The 27,364-nt window shown below is 28.9% G+C and overlaps 1 protein-coding gene across 1 annotated transcript; it reads left to right on the top strand.

Annotated features, from left to right (window-relative positions):
* Positions 1–2,551: 2,551 nt before the first annotated feature.
* On the top strand, positions 2,552–27,364 carry LOC129963033 (uncharacterized). Its single transcript, XM_056077044.1, has 10 exons — positions 2,552–2,708; positions 5,151–5,291; positions 9,195–9,335; positions 14,799–15,108; positions 19,320–19,582; positions 22,074–22,231; positions 23,139–23,310; positions 25,107–25,281; positions 25,362–25,516; positions 27,227–27,364. Exons 4-10 carry the CDS (start codon positions 15,035–15,037, stop codon positions 27,286–27,288), a joined length of 1,059 nt encoding a protein of 352 aa, XP_055933019.1. The 5' UTR covers positions 2,552–2,708; positions 5,151–5,291; positions 9,195–9,335; positions 14,799–15,034; the 3' UTR covers positions 27,289–27,364.

Here is a 27,364-nt window from a genome sequence, read left to right as displayed (position 1 = left end):
AAGAAATACAAATACAAATGCGAAAAATCCATATACAAAATGAAAATACAAAACCAAAATATAAATACAAATGCGCAAAAAGGAAGAGAGAATACAGTAATTTAAAAATGCAAAAAACTGAATATATAAAATTTAATTAGTGTTTTACTTGTATTAAATATTCTAGATGTAGATTTATATTAGTAAGAAACTGGAAGAAACTTGTTTTCAGAAATTTATGTATCTGTTCGTCTATTTACTTGTGCATACGAAATCTGAAAATCCCAAAGAAATAGCTCAAATGACATTTTTAGAAAAAATTTGGCTCATAGATCCGTCACCAGAGTTTTATATATGTTTAAATTTATCAAAAGAAACCGTCAAAAAAATTGCCAACATTTTTATATGCTTGTCTAAGAGCACGAGAAAAGTGTAATACAAAATCACAAAGAGCTAAATGGATTATCGTTAGTAACATATTTCTTTACCCATCTGGCGAGTTTTCATGAGAGTTAAGTGTACCAGAAATTTCATTTGAAGATATAGTATTTAATATTTATTTGGTACGTTAAAACAAAGTAGTATATACTATGTAAGCGCGTAAAACAAAAAATAATTGTGATTCTCCCAGTCTAAAGATCCTGCCAATTTTGATCCAAATTTCAACCCGAAGGCGTGCATGTAAAAATTCCTGCAACATTTTATAAAAAAATATTTAAGGTAAAGAAATCGAAAAATTCTCTTTGGTCAATATTTTTATCATCTCAGATATAGTTATATCACCATTACAGATTAAAATAGTTACCTGTTGTTGCTTTTTCTCAAAAGATCTTTAGACTGTCTGCTACGGTAGATTGTTGACTGTCGAGAAATCTATAATAATAAAGGGATAGAATATTTTTTTAGAAAGTCCGATGCAACCTAGAATGTGTTCCGCTGAAGCTGAATGGTCACAGCATTTTTTACAAGTGGGATGGATTTTTTCACCATTTTTTTAAAGGCACTTAAGGAGGCCGCTTTTTAGTTTAGCCAAAGCAGTCTGGGAGCCACGGTCATATTTGATTTCCAGCAGAGTGACAAGGAATTTTCCTGTTTACTATTGGTGAGCATGTGGAATACGCCATATTAAGCCGAGCTTAGATCTTTTCATTTGAACATAGTTCTTGATAAGTAAGCGAAGAGCCAATGGCCGTTTCATTCTCACTATCAATTGACCTCTTTGCTCAATCTATGAGCGATCTCATTATCACTGATGTCTATGTCTGATGGAATCCATTGAAGGCGAACGTCGTGGTTCTAAGAGATTCTCCTTAGTTTGAGCAGAAAAAATACGCTGGTGTCAAAATATTTATCTTCTTCCAACTTTAAGGTACACTGAAATCAGACGATAAAATAATAGCATAAAGTAGTTTTTAATTATCCCTAATCTAAGCATAACATAAATTTCATTGAATCAGTAAATATCGGTAATTGATAGGTAATCGTGAGATTTTTAATTAAAAAATATGTTTTATTTTTTTTTTTTTGTATAAAAGACCTTAATAATTTGTAATTAATTTGTTAATAATTTGCAATGAATAATAATTTATCCATACAGGAAGAAAAACACGATATTAAGAAGATTAATGTTATTATATGTTTCTATAAAGCCTATTTATGCATTATTTTAAATTCGTGTTTGAAAAATAATACTTAATTTCCGTCCTACATATTCATAATTTTTCATTTTCGATATTATAAATGACTTATGATACACAAAGGAAAACATAATAATTAATAACATAAACATAATAATAAGGAAACCATATACTACTCATAAAATAAAGCACTTACAGAAGTAAGTAATATACATTTTTATTACTTATAAAAAATAATAAAGAACATAAAATTTATTATATGTTCTTTGAAAGGAAAATGTAAAGATATAATATAATTAATATTTCAGATACAACTTGACGTAAATTAATAGGAACTTTACAGAATCACGGATTTTGATTAATTTTAGCTATCGTAAGTATATAAATGTTAATTTTATAAAATTTGTTTAATTTTATAAAAATTCAATTGTTGATTTTATAAATGTCGATTCTCTCTTTTTATAAAATTTGAAGCTTAATATTTGTCAGCTTATATTATTTAAAATATATGATTAGCATATAAATTTACAAATATTCTTCCAAGTAACATCTGAATCAGTTAATACTTTAATAATAATTTTTTTTCGTATATTGTTAACTATTTCCACACAATTGTATCTTAAAAAGAAACAAAATGTCGCAAATTAAATGTGGGATATCACAGATGGAAAAAAATAATTTTCAGATAAAATTCAAGAATATAAGGAAATAACATAACTCCATTAATTATAACATTCGAAATATTAATAAATTAGTTTTGATAAATACACATGCTGTTATCGAAAATAGCATTATTATTGATGCAATTCCAAAACGGGAATTCCCCGAAAATTGTATTAATAAACTGACAATCCTTCTTGCATCCGCTCTTTATCACAAAAGGATGTTATGATAGATGCTTTAATTTTTTTTTTACTATTTGTGATACATATATATACATACATCAGTCTTCTAAATGTTCTAAGCGTACTTCTTCAGTGTACTAAGTAACGTATAAAATGATGATTAGTACTAGACGTACTTTCTGGCTTTCAACAACTATAGTAGCCGTTTTTGTTGGAACACTGGTATTAAAAAGTACTTTTGTAGCAGGTAAGTCATTGCTATAAAGGATAAGTCATATATAATAAATATTATTTAAAAAGATCTTCGAAGTTTTATACATTGTATAAAACTTTATACAAAATTAAATTTGTGTTGATGACATATTTTAGAAATTTATTTTCTATTTTACAATTTATTCATTTGTCACAACTACTCTTATTCTCCAATAGGAAACCTTAAATATTTCTGCATTTATTAAATTATAAATAAATTTTAGGAATATTCAATTACTATGTCCCTATAAAAATGAAACAAAAATACTTTATTATAAATTTTATAATTTTTATTAACATTAATTTATTAATAGAAAATGCTTGGCTCATAACTCACATATAACTCATATCAAATTGATTTTTATATTCACCTTTATACCCAATTACCCAATTTTCATTTTCAACCCTCATTTATACTAAAAATTTTAATTCATGTGCCTTACTAAGTTAGAATGCCATATTTTGATTCGCATTATGTATTTTATTCATATATATATATATATATATATATATATATATATATATATATATATATATATATATATATATATATATATATATATATATATATATATATATATATATATATATATATATATATATATATATATATATATATATATATGATATGATATGCTGCAATGTTGAATGGGTCAATAATTAAATAAAATTTCAATCTTTTTCATTAATAAATACAATGACCTATTTTTATATTATTTAACTACATTTATTTGCATTTTTAAATAATAATATGCCTACATATACTTGCTTAATTTCTTTTATGAATATTTTGGAGCATTTTCATTCATTAATTATTTTGTCCAAATAGTGATAAATTTTTTTATCATCCCTTCATGTATATTCATATTAAAAAAATCATAATAAGGGTTAAAATCTTTTTTTAAGCAAATACTTCCTTCAGGATTTTTCACATGCATTTAAGTAACTTTCATGCTCATTTAAATTTTTCTCCCTTAATTAAAGTTATTATATATAGTCACATATATTCTATAAATGCGAATGGATAATTTTACATCCTGTAATTTATATACCTATTAAATGATAGGGGTTCAAAGTATTTTTTAAATCAAATACTTCCTTCAGGATTTTTTATATGCATTTCAGTAACTTCATGTTCATTTAAAAGTTTCTCCCTTTATTCAGAATTGTTATAGATAGCAATATCTTTTTATACATGAGAATGAGTAATTTTACATCCTGTAAAATTATATATTATTACTATTTTATGTTCATATTATATATTATTATTATTATTATTACTTTATATGCATATTAAATAAATTATAATATGTATTAAAACTATATTTAAAGCAACTACTTCCTTCACGATTTTTCATATGTATTTCAGCAATTTTCATGTTCATTTAAAATTTTACTCTTTTATTGAAATTTATTATATGTAATCATATTATTTTATAAATGAGAATAATTTATTTTTACATCCCGTAATTTATATCCAAATTAAAAATCATAATATGGGTTTAAATTATTTTTTAAGCAATTACTTCCTTTAGGACTTTTCATAATCATTTTAGTAATTTCCACGTTCATTTAATCTTTTACTCATTTATTCAGAGTTGATATAGATAGCCATATCTTTTTATGAACGAATGAATAATTTTTAACCATCTAATTGATATATATATATATATATATATATATATATATATATATATATATATATATATATATATATATATATATATATATATATATATATATATATATATATATATATATATATATATATATATATATATATATATATATATATATATATATATATATATATAATTATAATAGGTATTAAAATTATTTTTTAAAGCAACTACTTCCTTCCCGATTTTTCATATGCATTTCAGTAATTTTCATGTTCATTTAAGACTTTACTCTTTCATTGAAAGTTATTATATGTAATCATATTTCTTTTTTATAAATGCGAATGAATTATATTACTGGTGATATTCACCTGTTATAATTCCTATCAACTTCAATTTTTTTTTCTATATATAATTTTTAAATAGTTCCATCATACTTAGTTCTCTTAGTACAACTCCCCATGTGGTAAGAAATTATACTAGGCCTTTCATTCATGGGAAATCACAATCGCTTGCCGTGACAGGTATCTTTTTATGGAAACTATTTCGAATATAAAATTAGACATTGCGAGCTTTTATCTCCAATAATGAATGACAATTCTATTTAGTCCAGTTATTCATTGAGTTGCATCTAAATTCGTTGCCATTACATGATTATCAAATGTTTCAATTCGTTACTTTCAAAACTCTACACAATTACCATTCAATCTTCAAATATCAAACCAGAGTATTCTATCGTTTTATTAGAGCATATCGTGTTAGAGAGTAGCATATTTTTCAGATATGCTACTCTTTCTTTAATTCGTTTCTGTTTCTAGGTTCTCAAAAGTGCTCGGAATACGACTTCCCGTGCGAAGATGGTGGATGTATAGATTCAGCACTGTGGTGCGACTCTCAGGAAGATTGCATTGATGGATCAGACGAAAAATATTGCAAAAAATCTATCTACTTTAACAAAGGTACGCATTCAATCTTGCAACTCTGAGCAGTTCCAGATGCAATCAATATTTTAAAATAAGAAAATGGCAATCGCATAAATTGGAGAAGTTTAGTTTTATTATACTCTAAAAGCCCGTCTTATCTGCTGGCAGATTAGACTTAATCATTAGACATGATTAAGATTAAGATTAGAGGCGATTTAAATGAGCATGAAATTAAGAATCCATGAAATGATAAAAAAAATATATATATACTTTTAAATTTGTTTACTATATTCTGATAATTAATTTCCGATCTTTATTTATCACATTTACTGAAACTTTGTATTGTAAAAGATCTAACATACGGAACAAAGATGAGTATTAAATTTTATAATTTTGTCTAATTTAAAGTTTATAATTATTTATCCCTTCCATATTTTATTTAATACTATACTAATTGATTATAACGCACCAAAAGTTAAAACTTAGGAGAAGAAAAGCTGCAAAGATAATACAAATTTAATAACATTGTCTGAAAATTCTATCTACAGTGTTGTCTTTATACAGGAATTCACTTGCTGTTTGGACGTTTTAATTTTGTATTTTTTATTTCTTGTTTTAATTGTGTCAATGAATAAAAAGTATCTTGCTATTATCAAACGAAAGAAACAGAAGACTTAATATTTCACTTGCTGCAAAATTAGCACTGGGCATTCAGTAAAATTAGTATAGTAATAATAGGTAGCGTCGGATGAAAACATTTAATTTATTTTAAACCATCTCATCCGTAAGTAGAATATTTTCTATCAATTTAATTCTATCGCAGATGCAAAGATGGAATTTTATAATTAATGATTTTCACTCACTCTATGATATACTAAAAAACTAATTGATTTTTTATAATTAATATTTTTACTCACTTTCTCATATGATAGAAAAGTAAGTGCTTTTTATAATTAATATTTTTCACTCACGTTCTAGTATGCTATAAAATTAATTGACTTTTATATTTAATGCTTTTACCTTATTTTCTGATATGCTAGAAGATTACAAATGTTATTCCTTGATGTAAAGATAATAATTTAGTATTTTTAAATGATCATTTAATCGAATAATTATGATTTTATCCTTGTGGTATTGTCGAAAGTGTACTGTTAATAAACCAATTACAATTCTCCCAAATATTTAATATTTATGGGAACTAAAGTGATAAAAATATGAAAATATTTTTAATATTCTGAAATCCATTATATTTAGTGCACAGTTCATTTCTTCTTTTCTTTTCCATCAAAGCAGTAGTGAAAACTTGGAGTGAAGAAGGAAAAGTGCTAAGAAAATGCAATTAATATGTTTCATTAATATCGTATTATTAATGAAGCATAATATCAATAAGTTTCATTTCTATTTGTATTTATATATTCGCTTTGACCTTCATTACTCTATATTTGCTTAATTTATTTTTATTTTTTTGTACATTAAAAATATATTTAAATCCTTTTTCATTCTTAGTGAGCGAAATCAATATTTTAATGAAGTTGCAATTCCATTTTATCATTCAAAAATATATTATTCAGACGATTCTACTCATACGCTCTTATTTTAGATCTGATATGTCGATAAAGATTTTCATATTTTATAAAAATGTTAATGTTTGGATTTTCGTATTTTTTTTCCAATTTCGATAGGATAAAGAAAATATAGAAAAAACACCAAATTTCAATTATTACATTTACTTATGCTTATTGATATAATAATTATAGAAATTCAAGATTTTTAAATGTCATTTGTTTAGTGAATTACAGTTGCATTAAAGTCAAGTTAATCACACCGCCATTATCATTTCCATGTGAGAATTTCTTTAATACATATTCCATTACTTTTGTTAAAGGTAAATTGGTAAGGTAAATTTAAAAGGTACTTTGATAGAGTTTTAAAATGTAATTCAGGTAATAACAATAAAATATATGAATTTAATTAGTAATAAATTTTATTTTTGAAAATTATATTTTATCTCTATTCTCTTGATAAATTTGTTTGCAGTACAATTCATTTCTGAGATGTTGTGTTGCTTTAAAAAGAATAAATAGAATACATAGACATTTAGACAATTATATTATGTGCAGACATATAGAAATACATTATATATAGAGAGACTACGAAATGTAGCCGATACATACATTATAAATATATGTTGACATATATAGATATATAAATCATGTTGAAGTATAAACAATTGTATTTTATTTGCATTATCTTAATAGATTTTTATGCAGCGCTATTCATCTCTTAGATGATGAGTCAACACAAATAGGAATATATAGAGTATGTAGATTGTATATATTGCTATAGAATTATTATTAGAGAGTCCTATCAGAAAGGTTGAATTTGTCGACATATAGAGATACCTTATATATATATAGACTACAATATACATTATATATATATATATATATATATATATATATATATATATATATATATATATATATATATATATATATATATATATATATATATATATATATATATAGGCAATTGTATTTTTGTTGCATTTTCTTCATAAATTTGTTTTAGGCGCAATTCATTTCTCACACTAAAAGGAATTTATAAAATATGTAGACATGTAGACAATTGCATTAGAATATGGAGATTTATAGAGACACATTATACATATATAGATTAAAAGATATGAACTACAACATACATTATCCATATATGTCTACATATCTCCTATATAGACATATGTAGACATGTGGGCAATTGCAATTTTGTTGTATTCTCTTGATAAATTTTTTGCAGCGAAATTCATTTCTGAGAGGGTGAGTCACTTCTAAAAGGAATATATAAAATAATTAGACATTGAAAAAGTATTTCGAGTAAATTTGAAAATATCTTCAGAAAAAGAAAAGAAAACCAATATTTTAAGTTCAAAAGAAGTTAAAAATAAATACGTACAAATTTAAAGTTATGGGTGCTTTACTTTTTAGCAAATGATCATTTAAGATTTAAAAATGTATTTTTAGATTCATGATTCAAAACTTAAAATATGTTGTTAGGAAGTCCTAACATATAAAATCTGTTAATTTGATATTACGTGGCAATCATATTGTCTATCAAAATCATTAGATTTACAGGATTTGTAAAAACGTAATTATTTAAAGAAATTGTCCCTTGTTTTTTCTTGCTGGCATACCTCTGGTTTTAAACTTAATTTCATTTTAGATTTGTTTAAGATTACAATTTAATTGAAATGAAAATTAGATGTGTACCTTCCATATGAAGTTGAAATTCATAAGAGAAATTATAAGTTTTGTTGTTTCATCTGTATATTTAATTCATTGAATCCTTTAGGAGGCATTAGGATGGTTATTTGTTTGTTTAAAATTCAAACAGACAGAAATATCAGCTATATGTTAGACAGAAATATCAGCTACATATTAGACAGAAATATCGGCTACATGAATATCAAACTCTAATTTACCACTTAATGTTGTAAAAACTATAAAACTGTTTACTGTTTTTTCCTAGAACTCCTAATCAATTCTTGAAAATTAGGTTTCAACACAGATAGGAATGCTACTTGCATCAAATTGCAATTTAAATCTAATGTAAAGAATAGAGTATGCATTTTGGCAATTCTGTATACAGTTATTATCAAAAGCTGGAGTTTATTTTGAATCAGTGAATGGAAACTCATATTTATTTACAATATCATTCTAGAATGTAAATAATTCTAGAATGTTACAAATATTCTAGAATTCACATATTTTTTTTTTTTCAATATTTCAATATTTAGTGTCAGAAATGAAAATTGCTCTTACATCGGCCATTAATGCTCTGATGTGTTGAATTAATTAGTGAATATTTTGTGATGAAACAAACATTTTTTTACTTCTTATTCTTATTTTAACCTTAATTATATTTCTTGAATGATATTCATAGATCCTAATCATTGCCCTTCAAATTATTTCAAATGCAACAACGGGCCTTGTATACCTTTGATTGGAAGATGTGATGGTTATGAAAGTTGTGAAGACTCCTCCGATGAAAAGAACTGTGGAAATCCGGATTCATCTTCTGAAGGTAAGTATTTTGAAAGTATATATGATGGTTAATTGGAAAGTTGTAATTTATCGGTTTGATTACAACATTTAATGCAAGTGTACTTTTACGTAACTATACTAATGTTGTTTTCATCTTAAAAATGAGCTTCCAAATAAGATATACAGTTCTCCAAGGATTACAAAATTGAGTATTGGAAATATCTTTGATTGGGATTTATTTCGTAGATTTAATTAATTAAAATATTCGATAAGCGATTATTCTTTTACAGAATCTGTTTAAATCTCTTATATTTAATCCTTTACACAATCTTTTATTTAATAAAAAATATTTAGTTACAATAATTGGTGTTCAGTTACTTTTTCAGAAAAGATTTTCAGAAAAGTATTTGGAAACCAAATAAATGAAAACTCTTTAAATCCTTATACTATATATATATATACACGAGGACTTCTAAAAAGTATCCGGCCTATGGACAGCAAAATTATATTATTTACGTTAAGGCATTTGTATCCCAATTCCCTTCAAAGTAGGCCCCTTATGCCTTCACACACTTAGCCCACTGATCTTTCCACAAACGAAAACACTCCTAGAAGGCTTCTTTTGGAATGGAGTTCATTTCCGTTGTAACGTTCTACATTATCTCTTCTCTATTCAAAAAACGGGATCCTTACAACGGCCTCACCGATTTTGGAAGCAGCCAGAAGTCGCAGAAAGTTACATATGGAGAACAGGGGCGTTCATAAAAAACTGGAATTCTGTGTTTCGCCGAGAAATTCTGGATAAGATGTGGCAAATGAGGCAGAGCATTGTCATGATGCAATTGCCAATTTTTCATCGCCAAAGGTATTGTCTTTTGGCCCAAACTCATCTCTGATTTAGCATAGAACTTGTTAATAGTACTCTTTTATTACTGTTTTACCATCCAGTGCATATTCGTGACTGTCTCTACCGATGTGTGACCCTTTATGAATCGGTTAAACTACTCCTTTCACATGCTTAACTCCACCGTCTCCAGACGTTTGCTGAATCTTACGAATTGCTTCTTTTTGAGAATCAACAAGATTTTGACAAAATTTGAGGTAATCTCTTAACTCAACTACATTAGTCATCGTGAGAAAAATAAAAAATCTGACAACATTTTTGACAATACTTTACACAGTTGTCCGTAGAAAGTGTAAACGCATTCAAATACGGAGATTCTCGATAAAATACGGTAAATTCTCCCTTAAAAAACAAATGTAACTGAAACAATTATATTATCATTGCTAATTTCGGAATAGCTTAATTCATTTAAATCTCCAGATACTTCATTACTTAGAATGTCCAGATACGTAGTTTATTCTTTAATTTTATTTTATAATAATCCTTACATTTTTAATAAATAAAAATATGAATTTGCAATATATATCTGTAATTCTATGATTAAATACTTTTTGAAAACCAGGTAATTATTGTTGCAATATGAAATATGGAACAAAAAAAATCGATGTTTTTCTGATATTCACATTATTTCTAAAGAATCGCCTTTAATAATTTTACTTGTGACAGAACATTAAAAGTTTCGTATTGTATGAAATTATGAGACAAGAAAATATTTATAATATATAGAGTCGATTCTAAGATTCATTAGATCATTTTGTGGCCCAAACGTTTTGTACAATATTTTATTATATAAAACAATATTCGTAATAATGTACAATATTGTTTAATATTGAAAAATATTATATTATATGTACAATATTGTGCTACCGGCTGTGGTACCTGGGTCAGGAATTTCATATAAAGAATTGAGTGTGAAGAAACTATATTTTCATGTAAAGAAACTGGGTCATGAATTTAATGTAAACCGGGAAATTACTCACTTTGTTATGAAAAAATCCACACTGTTAAAGCAACAAAACAATTCGTATTTTGTTGCTTTATTTTGTTCTAAAATTTTGATTAAAAATAGTGTTCTTTTTTGGCCATAACGAAAATACAATGTTGATTATGTCGTTGGATGACATTAAACGCATGCATTTTTTTATGTAAGGCATCAAAGAGAGAGAAATAATTGATTTATTCAATCAGTTTCTGAAGCTGAATAATAAATGTAAATTCCATCATTCATTATTTCGTCCACAAGTTACTCAATGGCAGTTGATGTGTTATCAAACTTATAGCCTCCCTAGCATCGAACAGCTGGCTTTCCCTAATAGCACACATATATTGTACAATATTGTATGACATTGATCAATATTCGTAACATTGTTTAATATTGTGGAATATTGCTTAATATCATATAATATCGCACAGTAATGTACAATATTGTGCTACTGGCTGTGCTACGGGGCTATACTATAGGGCTGTCGGATACATCATCGAGCACTTTTTATTTCTATGCGAAACGAGGGCAGATGAGTGATGTATGAAACTCATATTAATGCTAAAGCCTCCTAAAGCTTCTTATACCTCGAATTATAAATGTTTATCTATGTGAATATTGGGATCTATTTCTTCTTATTGAATTTATGAGACCACCCTTTTTCTTCCATATCCTTATATATTTAAGCCGCATTCATAACAAATGCCAAATTTTTGAAAGACATTAGAGAATACAGAAATTCTTATTTGAAAATAATCAGATGAGAAGTACCTGAGGACAACTTTAAAATAAAGAGAAAAAAAAACACTCGTTCTCTGATTCACTACTTAAAACTGAATTTAAGTGCATTTAGTTTTCTACTCAAAAAAGAATTGATTTCACTAATTTTGTAACAGAATTCTTATGACACAATAATTATTTTTTTAAATTTCAATTTTCAAATTTTCTGTTTTATGTCTTTTAAAAATAAACATATTTTACAATTGTTTACAGTGACGTTCTTTTGCCGTAATATAAAAGTGCAGACCTTTATTAATTTTTCATGAGGAAGAATAGTGTATAAATTTTCGAAATCAAAAGTATTAAGTTTATTAATGTTGTTATCTTTAAGAAAATCCAGTACTTGTTTGTTACTAGAAATAATAAAGTTGTCTTCAGTTTTTATTTTGTCCAGGATAATTTTTAAGTATTTAAAGAAATGTTTGCCCGTATACTAATTATAACTGCCAGTGCTACAGGTCACGTGACAATATATATGACGAATATTTAAAGGAAAATATCATTCCTAAAAATAACTGGCTTGAGTTATGTAATTTTAATATTACTGAAAATTACGTTTTTCATGGTATTAATTTTTATAAACAAGTCAAGGGCATTCCAATGGGAACAGCTTTCTCAAGTGCTTTATCCAATATTTTCCTACATTACTATGAGAAAAAAATAATTAAATACAATTTAATAAACGGGTGGAGATATATTGATGACCTACTTTTGATTAACTTCGACAATACTAATATTGCTACTAATTGCTCACCAAGAGATTTAATTCTAACGGAAACAAATAAAAATCAACTTGAGGCTACCTTTCTGGATTTAAAAATAGAAATTGCTAATGATAAAATAATAGTTGGTATATACGATAAAAAGGAGGAATTCAACTTTAAAATAACAAAACTATGTAACTACCATTCCAATCTAAACTCTAAAATTTTCAAAAATCTAATTTTCTCACAAGTTAACAGGATCAAAAGGGTTTGCAATAATAAAAATTCCTACATTGAAGCATCAAACAACCTCATTAAAAATTTAATTAAAAATGAATTTCCTAGAAATTACTGTAATGACAATTTTTTAACTAAACAAGGTATGGTTTGGGATTAAACCCTTGGCTTAAATAAAAATAGATCTTTCCTTGCATATTATATCACTCAATAGATGGCGCTGGGGGCCTACAATTTCTTACCTAATTTACCGTTAATGTTTTTTAAAAAGCGGGAATCACAATCGATAGCTTAAAATTTCCTTGACTGCTAATGGTAAGTTCTTGCCTTTTCGTTTTCCCGTTAGTGCTTTTTTATGATATTTTTGTTATTGTATTTTTACTTTGTAGTGGTTATTTTCTTCTACTTTGTTGTTTTGTATTTTCCTTTCTGTTAAAATGGTATATCTCTTGGGCCTAATTTCAGGGGATTTTTGGGTCACGAGGAATCATTATTAGACCTTTGTCTGGATTTCCTCACAGAAAAAATCCCTTTCTTTGAATCCCTGCCTGAGGGTGACCCTTGAAAAAGTCTTCAGGCCGGATTCTTTTTTATTTGGTTTATTTGATTTTCCTATTAACTTGATTTTTATACTTTAGTATCAATTCATCTGTGTTTTAGAAGTAGCTGCAGTTGCGCTCTCTAAATACTATGAAGTGTCTTTCATTTTCCGGTTTTAGTTTGAATAGGTAATAATTTTTAATTGCTATTTCGAAATTGTTTTGTTTCGTTTTCATTTTAGTTTCGTTTTCAAACTATTCTTACTTTAGATTGGTTATATATATATATATATATATATATATATATATATATATATATATATATATATATATATATATATAAATTGAAAAAACAAAAGATAAAAAGTGAAAAAAATTAAAACTTTCATTGTAACTACAATTTTACATTGTAATTTTGCATAAACCCTTGGTTTGCTGTTACTGTTCAAGGCATAAAATGGATAAAGCTGGAAAAATGCCATTCTTATCAGCGATGGTTTTGCGCTTTAGTTGTGAAGTTATTTTATGAAAACAAAGCTAATGTTGCATGTGCACTTCGAGTGTTTGGTCGATTTGATAATTCATGCAAAGGACAAGGAAGTAACAAAACATATCGAAAATTTTGTTGTACCCCAAATGCAGCATCAGTTATTTACCTTTATCCGAAGCGCCTCCACACATTGGGCTCTGGTACATCAGTTTCTTCGGCAACATTTTACTAAAGGTAGAGTAATTAAGTGTGCGTTTCCGGTAGCCTAACCATGTCGTCCTACACATCCTAATACTAGTGATTTTTGGCTTTGGAGATACTTAAAAAAATCTTGCTTATCTGGGACGTCTGGTAGCCTTGACAGATTTAAAAGACAGTATCACTTGCATGTGGGAAGCCTCTCAATCAACCAATTACAATGCACGGTTAAACACGCTGTCCAAAGAATGCAGACTTTAGATCTGTAGGTGCAGAACAATTTTTCACACATCAAACAATTGAACAATTTCCTCACATCGATACGGTCCTTGTGATTGAATGTTTGATACGTTCGAATAAAATATGTTACAAATGTATATTTTGAATCTTTTCAGAATATTTTTGTTACATAGAACCGCCTGTCGTTGTTTCTGGAATTAATTGCTTTTCACGTAATCCATTTATCTATGTCTTGAATTATATGTTCAAGAATGTTGTGGCCTATACACTGAGTAGTTTGTTGTTTGTTTTAATTTTGATCACTTTGTATATAAAACTTTTCATCACTTGATATAGTCAAGTTGTTGGCTATATATTTAATTTGCCATCAAACATCAAAAGAAAAATAATTTTTAATATGTATATTTCGTTTAAGACTTCTGTTTTCAGGTACAACCAAGCATAGGAATTATGAATGATCTAATGCAATACAATTCTTCGCCTCTCTTAATGCATCAGTAAATTCTATACAGCTTGAGCAATATTTAGGATTGTCTGGTGCAGATATTTCTAATCAGCAAAAAAAGGCTAGAAACTGGCTGCTTTCTCAACGGAAAAGCGATTATGGATGGGGAGTTGAAACTCCTAGAGCTTTAGCAGCTCTGTGTCTCTCTGATGAACAACCAATGGTCAGAAATACTGAAAGTGGCATGTTAATGATAAAGCAACTGGAGATACAGATTTCTCTAGAACTTGCTAGGTAAGGCAAATTTCTTGGTTCATAACAACATGAGGATATAAAATATAACATATTTCATTCTAAGTCATAATGGAATATGTTATTGATATCTGTGAATTTACTTTTGCTAAAGAATTTAGCATGTACAGTGTTCGCATGGTAATTAACACTGCATATATATTTTGAATATTCGCTATAAAAATAACCCCGTTTCAACTTTTAGCACAATTAACGAATATATCCGGAACTATGATCTTAGAGTGCCAGGATAGAAGTGGGAGAACAAGACCCTGTCCTAACAAGGAAATCTATATATATTCCTGTGTCCTTTCCATTCAGATTCCTCATTTGAGTAGAATAAGAATGGGTCTTTACTAGGTATAATAAGCGAAGTAGAAAGTCTTATGTAATTCTGAGAAAATCGGAGGTTTAATAGATTCACACTTGCATTTATTATTTTCTCTGATTCATATTTTCTTTATGTATTGTAGGTGGGATATGAATTATTTATTGCTTATTTAAGAGAACGAATCTCACTACTAGTAATTTTTTTTATTATTATCTTTATAATTCAAAAGAATAGATGAATAATGATTTCTTCAAATATTTAAAATTAGTTATATACACTTATACTATCTATACTATAAATAATTATACTTCGGTAACTTGCAGTTTCATAAAAAGTGAAATTAAGCAACATAGATAAAACAATCATTGAACGAAGACTATTAAGTTCCTTCCTCATAAAAAAAATTGTATAAAAAAGTAATTATTTTGAAATTTCGTTCAAAAATAGATGGTGGAACTGAATGTAGATTATATATCTAGGAATATTGAGCATACAATAAAATAAAAATTGTGGAAGTCTAACCATCGTTTAGGACTGATGGGTAACTGGTTCTATGATTTGGCGAATAATTTTAATACGTAAATGGAATAATAAATTTTAATTTTAAAAAATATGTTGTTATATTTTTAATCTCTTCCCATTCAATCGGATAATCAGAGAAATTATTATTGAGAGTATTTTTCTCCCGCTTATCTGTCAAGTCAATGTGGCGCAACTCATGTCAAGTTAAAGCTTTGTGGATACTGCCGTAAGCATGGACATTATCTTCAAAGAATTCTAAGCAAAATCTTATTTTCTACGGAGAAATATTATAAAAGTAATTTTTTTAGCCAAAATTCAATATTCAGCAGAAAATGTTGCAAAATCTTGACACTTCTATGATTAGAATGACTCAGACGATAAGAAACGGAGTTTCAAACAGCAAAATTCAGATAACACATCCCATGGTTCTAAGTGGAGTATATAATTCTTAATTTTTGACTGCATTGACAAGTGAAACACGAAATTTTTTTCAGACTTGAGCGAAAAATTTGTATCACGGCTTCACGTATTGGGAATTTATGTCCTGATTTTAAGAAGGGATGAAGATGCATTGTATCGATGAAAGAGATTATATATATCCCTCTAGTTAAAAAATAATTAACATTTCACCGTTTTCTAATTACATAAAAGAACCAAATTATATAAATTTGGAGAAACTGGGACATATATAAAATGTCAATAGCTTGGAATTATGTACAGTAGTCAAGAAAAAAATAAGGGACACCTCTGTAACTTTTTTATTCATTGTCGCATCTTCACAAAATTGCTGTTGATGTAAATGGGAACCGGTTTGTTGAGATAGGCAAGCTGATTGACTGATTTAATTTACGGCTATCACAAAATTTTTCCAGTACGAAAATCAAAATTTTTAATACTTCGATTTAGCAGGTCGTTTTATATATGCGTATCAAATTTCGCTCCAAAATGTGTAGTTGTTCTAGAGATATACTTAATTTTGTTTTCTGCAAACTCCGATAAAAAGGAGACAGCGCATCAGGAATTATATATTAAGTAACTATCTGCTTTTTTAATAGCGCCGGTAAACAGAAAAGAAACTAATTAAACATTCCTATAGCCAATCGGTCTTGCAATTAAATTTTTTATCATCTGATTGAAAAAACGTTCACTTTTTAAAAAAGAAAACAAAAATCATATAAAACTAAAATTGTCTGATTTGAAAATAAATTTATTATTTATCTAACTACGATATTAAAATTGTCGTAAAAGCTTGCGCTTCTTGAAGAATAGATCTGTAAATATAAATATATTTAATATACGGTCTCTTAAAAAGTGGACGTTGCAAATCGGATGGGGTAATTTTGCACTTTTTGTATATATTTAAAACAAAATATTTGAAATATGTGCACAATTTTTCGATTTCATATATTTTAAGATGTGAGCTTTCACCAATGTAAAAATTGTGCTGTGTTGATGTTCACCTTTTTCCTCCTTCATGTTTAAAACTTCCTTAAAAACTTAATTTTGAGTTATTTCTGCATTTGTTTCATGACTTAATGAAACATGATAATTTTCTTTTTGTGAGTGAAAAATGTTTTGAAAAATATATATTAGATTTCAAGATATCATCGAAAATGCATTATTTCCTTTAACATTGGTAAAGACATTTTCCCAAACCCTATAACACTCGAAATTATCATCAGACTACTATAAAATTTCATTTAGAAGTAAATTACATGCTGATAAACCGCTTCAGATAAAAATTTCGATTTCGGTAATGGGAAAATTTCGAGACAGTAGTGAATTAGCCATGTTAATTAACTCTTAATCAATTTGTTGGTTGGAATAAACCTGTCTCCTCTAGCCGTTTCCCTCGACATTGATTTTGTAAAGATAGGACAGTAAATAAAAAAAGTTACAGAAGTGTCTCATTTGTTTTACGACTGTACCAATGCACTTGTTCTGAATCATACATAGTCTCTAATTACTCTCAGAGTAATTTTTGTTTCATAACAGTCATTGATAATTTTTTTCCATTCATATGATGACTCAATCTGAAAGGATATTCTGATACCAAACACCTCCAACTTTCTTTTTGATAACAATGAATTCTTCTTTTACAATTTTCAGAGTGTTGGGGGGCGTATTTCCGAGTAAGCGCCTGCTTAGGCATGCTTCTCATCAAGAATAATAAATTTTGAACCACTGAATTCGCTTAATACTCACTACCCTGACTTTATCTTAACAGAATTTACGCATGTGAGTGGAGCGGTATATTTGTACAGTTATCAAAGCATTAGACACGGTTTTCCTCAGAAAACTCGTTCGTTACAGAATTCAATCTCAGTATCTTTATTATTCCACTTTTTCTAAATCAAACAAAACTTTTTGTTTTACATAAAGAAAGTTGTGAATGGATAATATCATGGCTAGTACAAGGGGTGTTCAAATGCAAGGGTAAGAAACGTCGTACCTTAACATATCGTGCCTATGCTGCAATGGAAGAACGTAGCGAGACATTTAGTAATACGATTGGAATCTCGGGCCTATATCGGAGTATGCGCGGGAGCCCGAATGCGCATAAAGAAAGTCATCCAATTGACTAATAATGTTGAATTCCTCGAGCACAAAAAAAACATTAACTCCGATGTTTACTGTGAGACACTCCGAAAACTACACAGTTTCATCAAGAACAAAAGACTGGGACTACACACGGAGGTGTGGTTCTGTTCCATGATAACTCGCATGTACACGTCTCCAGTGTCACACAGGCGGAACTGGCCAAGTTCAAGTGGCAGCAACTCGACCATCCATCCTACAGCCTGGACATGTCACCCTGCGATTTTCATGTGTTTGGTCTCCTGAAAAAAACATCTGAAAGGGAAGCGCTTAACGCTTCAACTCGGACGGTGAACCCAAGGATGCTGTAAAGGACTGGGTCTAGTCTCGGCCACAGAAATTTTGAGAACAAGGAATTCTTTGACTCGTTAATCAATGAGATCGTTGTGCTCAGGCCTATAGTGTATACTTTGAATAAAGTCTTCATTTATACCCACGTTGTCGTTTCGTACCTTTTCAATTGAACGCCTCTTGTAGAAAAAACGGTGGCAAGCAATCCTACTTAAGTTCAACGTCCTCATGAACAGAATACTTGAAAGTTATCAGGGCCCTTAAATTTAAAATATACGAATTGATATAAATTGAAACATCCAAAAGTCGTACTCATAAACACTATTTTATACATGCAAAATTTATATATTTCTTCTTGCAGCAATAGTGATCATCTTTTGTTTGATAAAAACGATGGAACTTAAACTTAGTAGTTCTCTAATTGTGTACTTTAAAATTTTAATCTTTATTTTCAAAAGTATTTTTTTTTCAGAAATAGTGCAAGACCCATGAAACTGATAGATCTTGCCCTATACATAAACGCACTTCTTTTAACCTGCAAAAATCCAACGAATTTCTATGGGGACAACCTAGTTCACATGTTGCGCAACGCTGTCGATAATGCACAGAGGGAGGATACGTTTATTAATCCATCTGTTTATTTGACTCTCTGCACCAACAATGCTACTACTTATGATGATGCAAAGAAGCTTCAAGACATATTTTTAAGTCAGAATGATACAATCAGTAGAATAGGTAAGCAAAAAGTATTTGCTTTCTGTCATTTGAATTCAACTGAAACTTAAATTATTGAATACAAATATTAAATTGACATCTATTTGCTAATTATTGTAAAAAAAATATATCACTTTTATTACTATTCTTCTTCTTATTATCATCATCACCATTATTACTGTTATACAGTACAGTAAAATATACAGTACTGAAATGAAAAGAAGAACAAAATTGCCTTATTGTCATCTATGAGTTTATTTTTCCTTAAAAGAAATTAACATACATACATATACATTATTAGCGTTTTATTTTACCACATTATGCGTGATGTAAGCGTTCAAAGTGCGCACCGTTTGGCTGGAGACGGTGTTCATATAATTCATGCAGATTCTCAAACATATCCGGAGACAAAGGTTGCTGCAGACTCTTGCAAAAAAGAAAGGCTTTTCTCACGTAATGTAGGCACAATTCTTGGTGGATCCTCACAGTCGAACACACTCTCCTTTAACTTTCTCCTTCTGTTGAACCAGTACACTTCCAGAACGTCGAAAATTCGTAACAGACAGCATAAATGTGTTACTTAGTGTCATCTTATTAAACTTCTCTTGAAATTGTTTTGTTGTTTCAAACTCTGTCCACCTTCACGACCCCTTCCGTATGAGCGAAAATAACGCTCGACTGTATATACTTTCTCCTCTGTCGAAAGACCCATTTTCAACAATAACTGCACAACACAACTTTCTTTTCACTACTACGAACTCTCGTAGCTGGAGCAATGCCTCGTTGACAAACGCAACTACGTGTTCCAGATACCCGAGTTTCAGTACTGTATATTTTGGCGAATACTGTACTTTTAATTTCTTTTTCAAACATCTGGATTTAAAATAGCCAATTAATTAGTTGAAGAATGTGTAAATATAATAATATCAAGACACTGGCATGCATAGGCTCTCATCAAAAGAAATCATAGCTTTGGGCAAAAGAAATCACTGTTATCAAATAGTATTCAGCATGCCTTGTGCGATCTTTAAATTGAGAATGTTCTGTTTGATCTTTATACGCTTTAGCTTGAGCTTCGTTGAGATTATTCTGAAACCCAAATCATAAGTAAAAAAGAAATGAACGATTAAATGTTGAGTTCCATCTCCAAAACCAATTATCTGGTCATTATTTGACGATTCCGCATCACTTATATCCTCACGTTTTCAAGATGATGTCCTGACTGGGTATTGAAAGCAACGAACATTTTTCTGATTAAACAGGCTTTTCCCTCCACTGATGCACAACCATATTTGAATCAATATTTGGTATTTATTGTTCCGTTCTCAAAGGCTTATCTAATAATTCGGATTGTTTCCACTAAAGCGTACATACAATTTAAATCGTTAGCATTTTTTTAAATTTTCATATCCATTTAACGCCATGGAAACGATGCCTAAGAACATAAGGAATAGAGATACAACGAACTTCTCGCAGGTGTTTTCAGGTATGTTGAGAATCATGATAAATCAGAATCGCTTTGAAGATTCATATTGATGAAATATTGGAAAATGATCGTGATACAGAATGTGAACAAAACGTAGATTCTCAAGAATTCTGAATCTCCCTGATTGAAACTGTGATTAAAAGTCATCTTTTTGCAAAAAATGGCACATATATTTATATAAAAAAATATTCTTATAAATTGCAAAAATTGTTTTGAAATTGTTCTTGTCCGCCTGATTGCAGATAAAAATTCATGCATTTATAAATGAAATATTATAAATGAGTTATTTTTAGTATGCATATAAATATTAAAGAAAAAATAAAGAATTTTCAAAATCAAATGTAGCAAATTATGTTTCCTTTAAAAAAAAGAAGAAAAACCCGTAAAGTAAATTTTATGTAAACTATAACTGTTTATTTTTTTAATACTTTTTTTACAAAAAAAGCTACTTATTTAAAAATAATGTTTTACATGAAATAAATATCTTCCCAGTAGCACCCCCGAATGAGGATGGGATGCTTCCCACATGGTGGTTGGATCTCGCCACCCTGGAGGATAAATGAAAAGGTGGGGGTCTCGTTGACGGGACGTACTTCCTTAGGAAAAGGTTGTACCGTGGACGGTAATGGCCCTTAGGACTCAACCACAACTCCCATCAATGTTGCTGTTGCGGTGGTTCAGTCATTCAGTATTTATCATCCATGTGTCTTCCGACAGTTTGGAGAGTCGGTGATATGAATTAAACGAATGAGATGAGAAAAAAAGAAATGAATATAAACAAAATGTAGAGAAAAAAGAGGCATGCTCTATCTTCGCTTTCCATATTAAAAATCGCGTTTCTGTTTTGCATCAAACATATCTGCAAGAAAAAGCATTCTTATACTCTATTATTTATATATATAGCTAAAGAAACAATGATTACGAGTCTGAGAGTGTGGTATGAAAATGACCCCGCCTGCTTGCTCGGACACTTTGGTTTCAAACGTTTCAAAAATGAATGTGTTTTAACTAGCTTTTTTCTTCTAGACATGCAAGCCTTAGGTTTGTTGACTGCTTCCTGTATGTTTCGAAAGACTAATTTTCTAAATGCTACGTTGTATGACAACATTAAAATGGAGTTTTTACGAAATCTGAAAATCCATGGTTTCCCAGGAAACGTGTACGAAGCAGCTTTACTTGCTCAGGTAAATAAGACATTTTCACGAAATATTATGTCTTAATTTATTGCTTAATCCGTTCGAGCCGATTGTCACGTATACGTGCCAACAAGAAATGCACTCATTTTCCGACCGACACGCTGGTATGCCAGAGCGTTTCTTGTTCACCCCGAGCCTTTACACATTTGTGCCAGTGTCCTGGAATGTTTTAAAAACTATAACTTTTGGCAGAAGATGACATGTCCATATGATTTTAGATATATGTGAATATGACCTTCTACTCAAAATGAGAGTAGCATGACTCACATGCAAGTGGTTATTTGGTTATAAACATAAGAGGAAATGAATGATTTCGAATGATATGCTTTATGGAGGGGAGTTTTTATTTTCACTACTGCATTAAGTATTTCAGTATGCAATTCAGTTTTTAGTGGATAATTAGATCCAGTAGACGATTATTTTCTCTTTTTACCTTTAGAATGTCGAAGCGTCGAAAATGTTTAACTGAACTTCAAATAGAAGAAATGATGCAAATTATTTCAGATATAGATTTCGAAACAGATTCAGATAGTAATGATAGTGATATTATAATATATTACAGAATATTATTAAACAGCATGTTGATATTTCGGTAATTTTGTGAATTTTGACCTAACAGCTAAAACCCCTCCATCCCTAGACATACACTCGCGAAACAGACTGCCGGCGTCAGTGATAAGAGCGCGTTTGTGTTCCCGTCGCGAAAGGGTTAATATCAGTAAAATTTCTGACTCTTGTGTCATTTAGTTTAATGCATAATAATTTAGATTTTTCATTAATGGCAAGTTGAATCTTTCTTTTATCAATCTGATTTTCATATCTACATATCTATATGGATATTGTATATGATTATCATTAACGTTTTTTTAGTGCTCATTAACATTTGATTTTACAGGCTCTGCAAGAAGTTAAGGTAAGTCTCAGAGGCTCAACAGATTTCATTCTAAGGCAACAAGAATCAGATGGTTCATTCGGTGGCATTTTAGCTACTTATCTTGCATTGCCGGTTTTAGCTGGAAGAAATCTTATTCCGATGAATAAACACTGTGGCCAACAGATTATATCAGGTAACAAAGAATTTAACATCTGAAATTTATGTATATGCTATCCCTTTTTCAAAGATCTTAAAATACTCAAGAAAGTATTTATCTTGTTATGAATCTATAATATTAATTCTTGTAGTTTCATGGAAAGTTATAGAATTTTACGAATATTTTAATGGATCTTCAAGAGACTGATCTATGTCATCCATCCCCCTCCGACCTTGGAGATCAATTATTAAATTAATGTCGAATTTAGTAAATTTGGTACACAAAAAATTGAATGACTGTCGAATATACAAAAATTCCCGCTGTATCTCTACAAGATGCAGGATCTATAACTTTATAGAGAATGCGATATCCTATCTCTGAGTCTATAAAAACATAAGATAGATCTGAAGAACTGCAGTAGAACGAATTGTGTTTTTACAGTGTTGATCTCTAGAGTGTTCTTTGTGAATGTGTTGTGTTGTTGCAGTTGTTAAGTAACTATTTACTACTTGTACATATACTTTAAATTATTGTTAAGTGCTGTTTTTGTATACGTTTTAGTACCTGAGTTTCATACTTTTCGAGAATAAATTATCTTTATCCGTTATAGATCTTGTTAGATTGCTCAAGGAATTTCCTTAAAAGTATATATTCTGTATTTAAGTATCTGTTGTATGAAAGCATTTTTATGTCTCTTTAATTTTTGTGTTCTCTATTGAAAAGTCATTCATTCATATTTTTCTTTTTTAAATGAGTACTTTAAAACATAAAATTGCATTAAAAGCGCTTAGAAAGAAGCGTTTAACATATTTGAAAAATAAAAAGTTGTATGAGAAACATAATTTTATATTAATACATTATCGAATGTAATTAATATAATTCATTTTTCAGTGCATCACATTTGTACTTACAAAGTCAAAACGTAACTTTTGAGCTTTTATTGGAATTAAGTGATGAAAATGTTTGAGGAAATTGTGATAAACTTTTGTAGAGACAGTAGTTGTATGGTATATTATTAAATAAAATACTTAATTTGAATTCAAACCTGAAGACATGATGTAAAGTTACTGACTATCAGAAATACAAATTTCCATATGGTTTTTCTGCTTCGAATTACGTTTGAACACTTCCGGAAAAAAATTGAAATGGTTGAAAATGCATTGGTTGCATTATAGCCATTAGTTTTAATCCATTTCATCCACCATAAATTAATTTCGCACTAGCCCTTTAAAAAAAAGAAAGAAAAGTCCTGCATTTGAAAGCGAAACAAATGTTAACGTTAAATTCAACAGCATCAGTTCGACTGAAACGTATTGTAATTAGACTTAACATTTATAATGAAGTTTCATTGGACAATTATTCGCATATTTTGTACTGTAATTGTACAGAATATCTCAGATTAAATATGTCATTCAATTTTATAACTTTATTATTTTAACAGTACTATAACTTTATTTGTGTTGAGATTTCTCTTTCTATGAATATTAATTCCAATTTTAAAAGATAAATTAATTTGAAATCATATTAAAAGCATATAGATAAATTATTTTTAAATCATATTAAAATCGCATTGATAAATTAATTTGAAATCATATTAAAACCATATTGATAAATTAATTTGAAATCATATTAAAACCATATTGATAAATTAATTTGAAAACATTTGAAATCAAATTATTTCCCCCTTATATTTACAAAGTAACAATTATAAACATGCATTTGTTTTAGAACCAATGAATATTACATTGAAATTAAAATCTTTGATTGCAAAAATATTCCATGTCTGTAATTCTGCTGAAATTGTATACCCTAATGATTTCTAAATTATTTAGATCTCATACCACTTGAAGTACTGAAAAATGTAAAACGCAAGAAAATGCATGTCCAGTACTCTTTGAATTATGGATATCCACCTGAAGTAACACAAACTATCCAGATGCATGTGGCAGAAGGCACAAATCTTTTGGACCTCATGAGATTGGCACAAGAAATCAATTCGAAATACCGGTACTTACTTTATAAATTTAAGTTTCCTATCTATGTTCTCCTTCGAATTTTATCTAGTTTCTTATTCTTTCGATATGTAGGTTTAAGCTGAGTGAAAACCGTAAAGTTCCGGTAGTTTTTTCTATTGGTGACATGCCCAATGACGTAGAGAAAGGAATGTATTGGATGCCCTACAAAGCAGTTGAAAACGGAAGTGAAATCACCAATGATAAACATTGGGTTCCTTACACTGGAGGTATGCATTATTACAAACTAAAATTGCGTTTGAAACTTAATAGCTTAAAGACATTGGAACTTAAATATAGCATGCATTTGAGAAATCCAGTAATTCCATTAATCCATTATATAATCCAAGATAAAATGGAATAAAACAATTTGCACACCAATGAATTTGTTTTTGTTGATTTTGGAACTTACCATAGACGATTTTAAGCCGGGTTTTGGCGACTCTTGTTTCAGTAACGCCATCTGTGGAGTATTATTAGCGCAATCTTCAGTAGCGTCATCTAGACGTACGTCTTAGTTACTTCAAGAAATTTGTTCAAACATGATAGTCACCCATGCTGGAAGCTGTCCCTAATGAGTGACTGTATTTCGCATTGTTGTATTAAAGAAAGCGTCGCTGTGATAGTAAACATTTTAACTAAGTGATTCCCAGAATATCTATTTCTAGAGCATGTTACCTCATAAAAAAGTGTATAATTTCAAAATTAGCAAAAATATTACGCATTGGAGTTTGGGCAGTTTCTAGCCGAAATCTTTAAAGAATTGTTGCACTTTAGCCATTATATGGCAATGTATGGAGTGTTTCGGTTTCTTTAAATTTTATTGCAAATCTCTAATATCTGCATTGCTGTCGTCCCTGACAATAATAAATCTTTCATTATGATAGTGCAAACTTATCGGTGCGTCTACAGTCTTGAAATGGCAGCGAGTTTTAACTCTATTAATACTGAAAGGCTCTAAACGTCAGTGTTGCAGGTGGGCGTCCAGGATGCCTGATAATCATAGCAGAATTTTCTGCAGCATCAACTGAATGCCTGAAGCGCGTTCTGTGATCTTTAGATGTGCCCATCCAGATGTGTTTAGGTGGGGGGGGGGTGTTTTGAGAACTCTAAAAAGGTATCAGATTATACATTTGCTTAAAAGTGGAGTCCTATTTTAAATACCAATTTCTAAATAATATGAACTATCAAAATAGTTCTTAAGAAGAATAATTTTTATATTTGAACGAAAACTTTTTCAATATTCTGAAGTTGCAAGCTCAAATGATCCTCGGAATGAGAAATTTGACGGAACAAACGTAATAGATAAACTATGTAGAATCGAAGTGCATTCATAAATATACAGTAAGAATATTTGAGACTATGCATCTTTTCATAACATAAAACAATTTGGTCATTTGTAAATTTAAAGAATTTAGCTCTGTAATCTATCAATTATCAGTCGATGAATTCATTTTTTTTTATTCGGAAGTAAAAAAAAATCATTTGCCTTCATCCGCTGTTGACTGCTTACTTCAAAATGAACTTCCTCGTCTTTCGTGCTGCTTCAGATTATCAAAAAAAGCCAAATATCAGGCAATATTAATAAGGAAGGTTAGTTGGCTACTTTTCATTTCGGATTATTTGAATTGTATATACGCAATCAAATAAAAGATTTTGATTTACAACTTATAATTATATTCATTTCAAATTATTTAAAACTTAAATATTGCAAATTATTTGAAACCCTGAGAGTACAGGATCATTTGAGTATAAATATATAAATGGAAGGTTCATTTCTTTCTAAAAAGGATTGTAAAAGAAAAGTAATTACTCTTTTTTTAGCAACTCAACACTATTAAAAGATACAAAGGATTAATTTAAAAGCGAACTTACAAATAGGTACTAAATCTATTTTAAATATATTGTCCGAAAATTATCACTGTGTCTTTTCTTTTCAGACATCAAGAAGTTGATTCTTGCAAATGGAGATAAAGTGTTGTTTTGGTATAGGCCATTGTAAACATCATTTGTTCTCCGTATTAGTCACTATGTATTAAAAACAATTAGTGCATAAAAATAAACTTATTTTCTAAAAA

The sequence above is a fragment of the Argiope bruennichi genome, chromosome 3 (assembly GCF_947563725.1).
Source record: "Argiope bruennichi chromosome 3, qqArgBrue1.1, whole genome shotgun sequence".
NCBI lineage: Eukaryota > Metazoa > Arthropoda > Arachnida > Araneae > Araneidae > Argiope > Argiope bruennichi.
The sequence above is the reverse complement of the archived record's forward strand: the minus strand, read 5'-3'. Positions and strand labels throughout refer to the sequence as shown.

Coding starts and splice junctions, on each gene's coding strand:
- LOC129963033 (XM_056077044.1), top strand. CDS start 15,035: ATGGTCAGAAATACTGAAAGTGGCATGTTAATGATAAAGCAACTGGAG. Junction 15,109..19,319: donor ATTTCTCTAGAACTTGCTAG/GTAAGGCAAATT, acceptor TTTTTTTTTCAG/AAATAGTGCAAGACCCATGA. Junction 19,583..22,073: donor TGATACAATCAGTAGAATAG/GTAAGCAAAAAG, acceptor TTTTTCTTCTAG/ACATGCAAGCCTTAGGTTTG.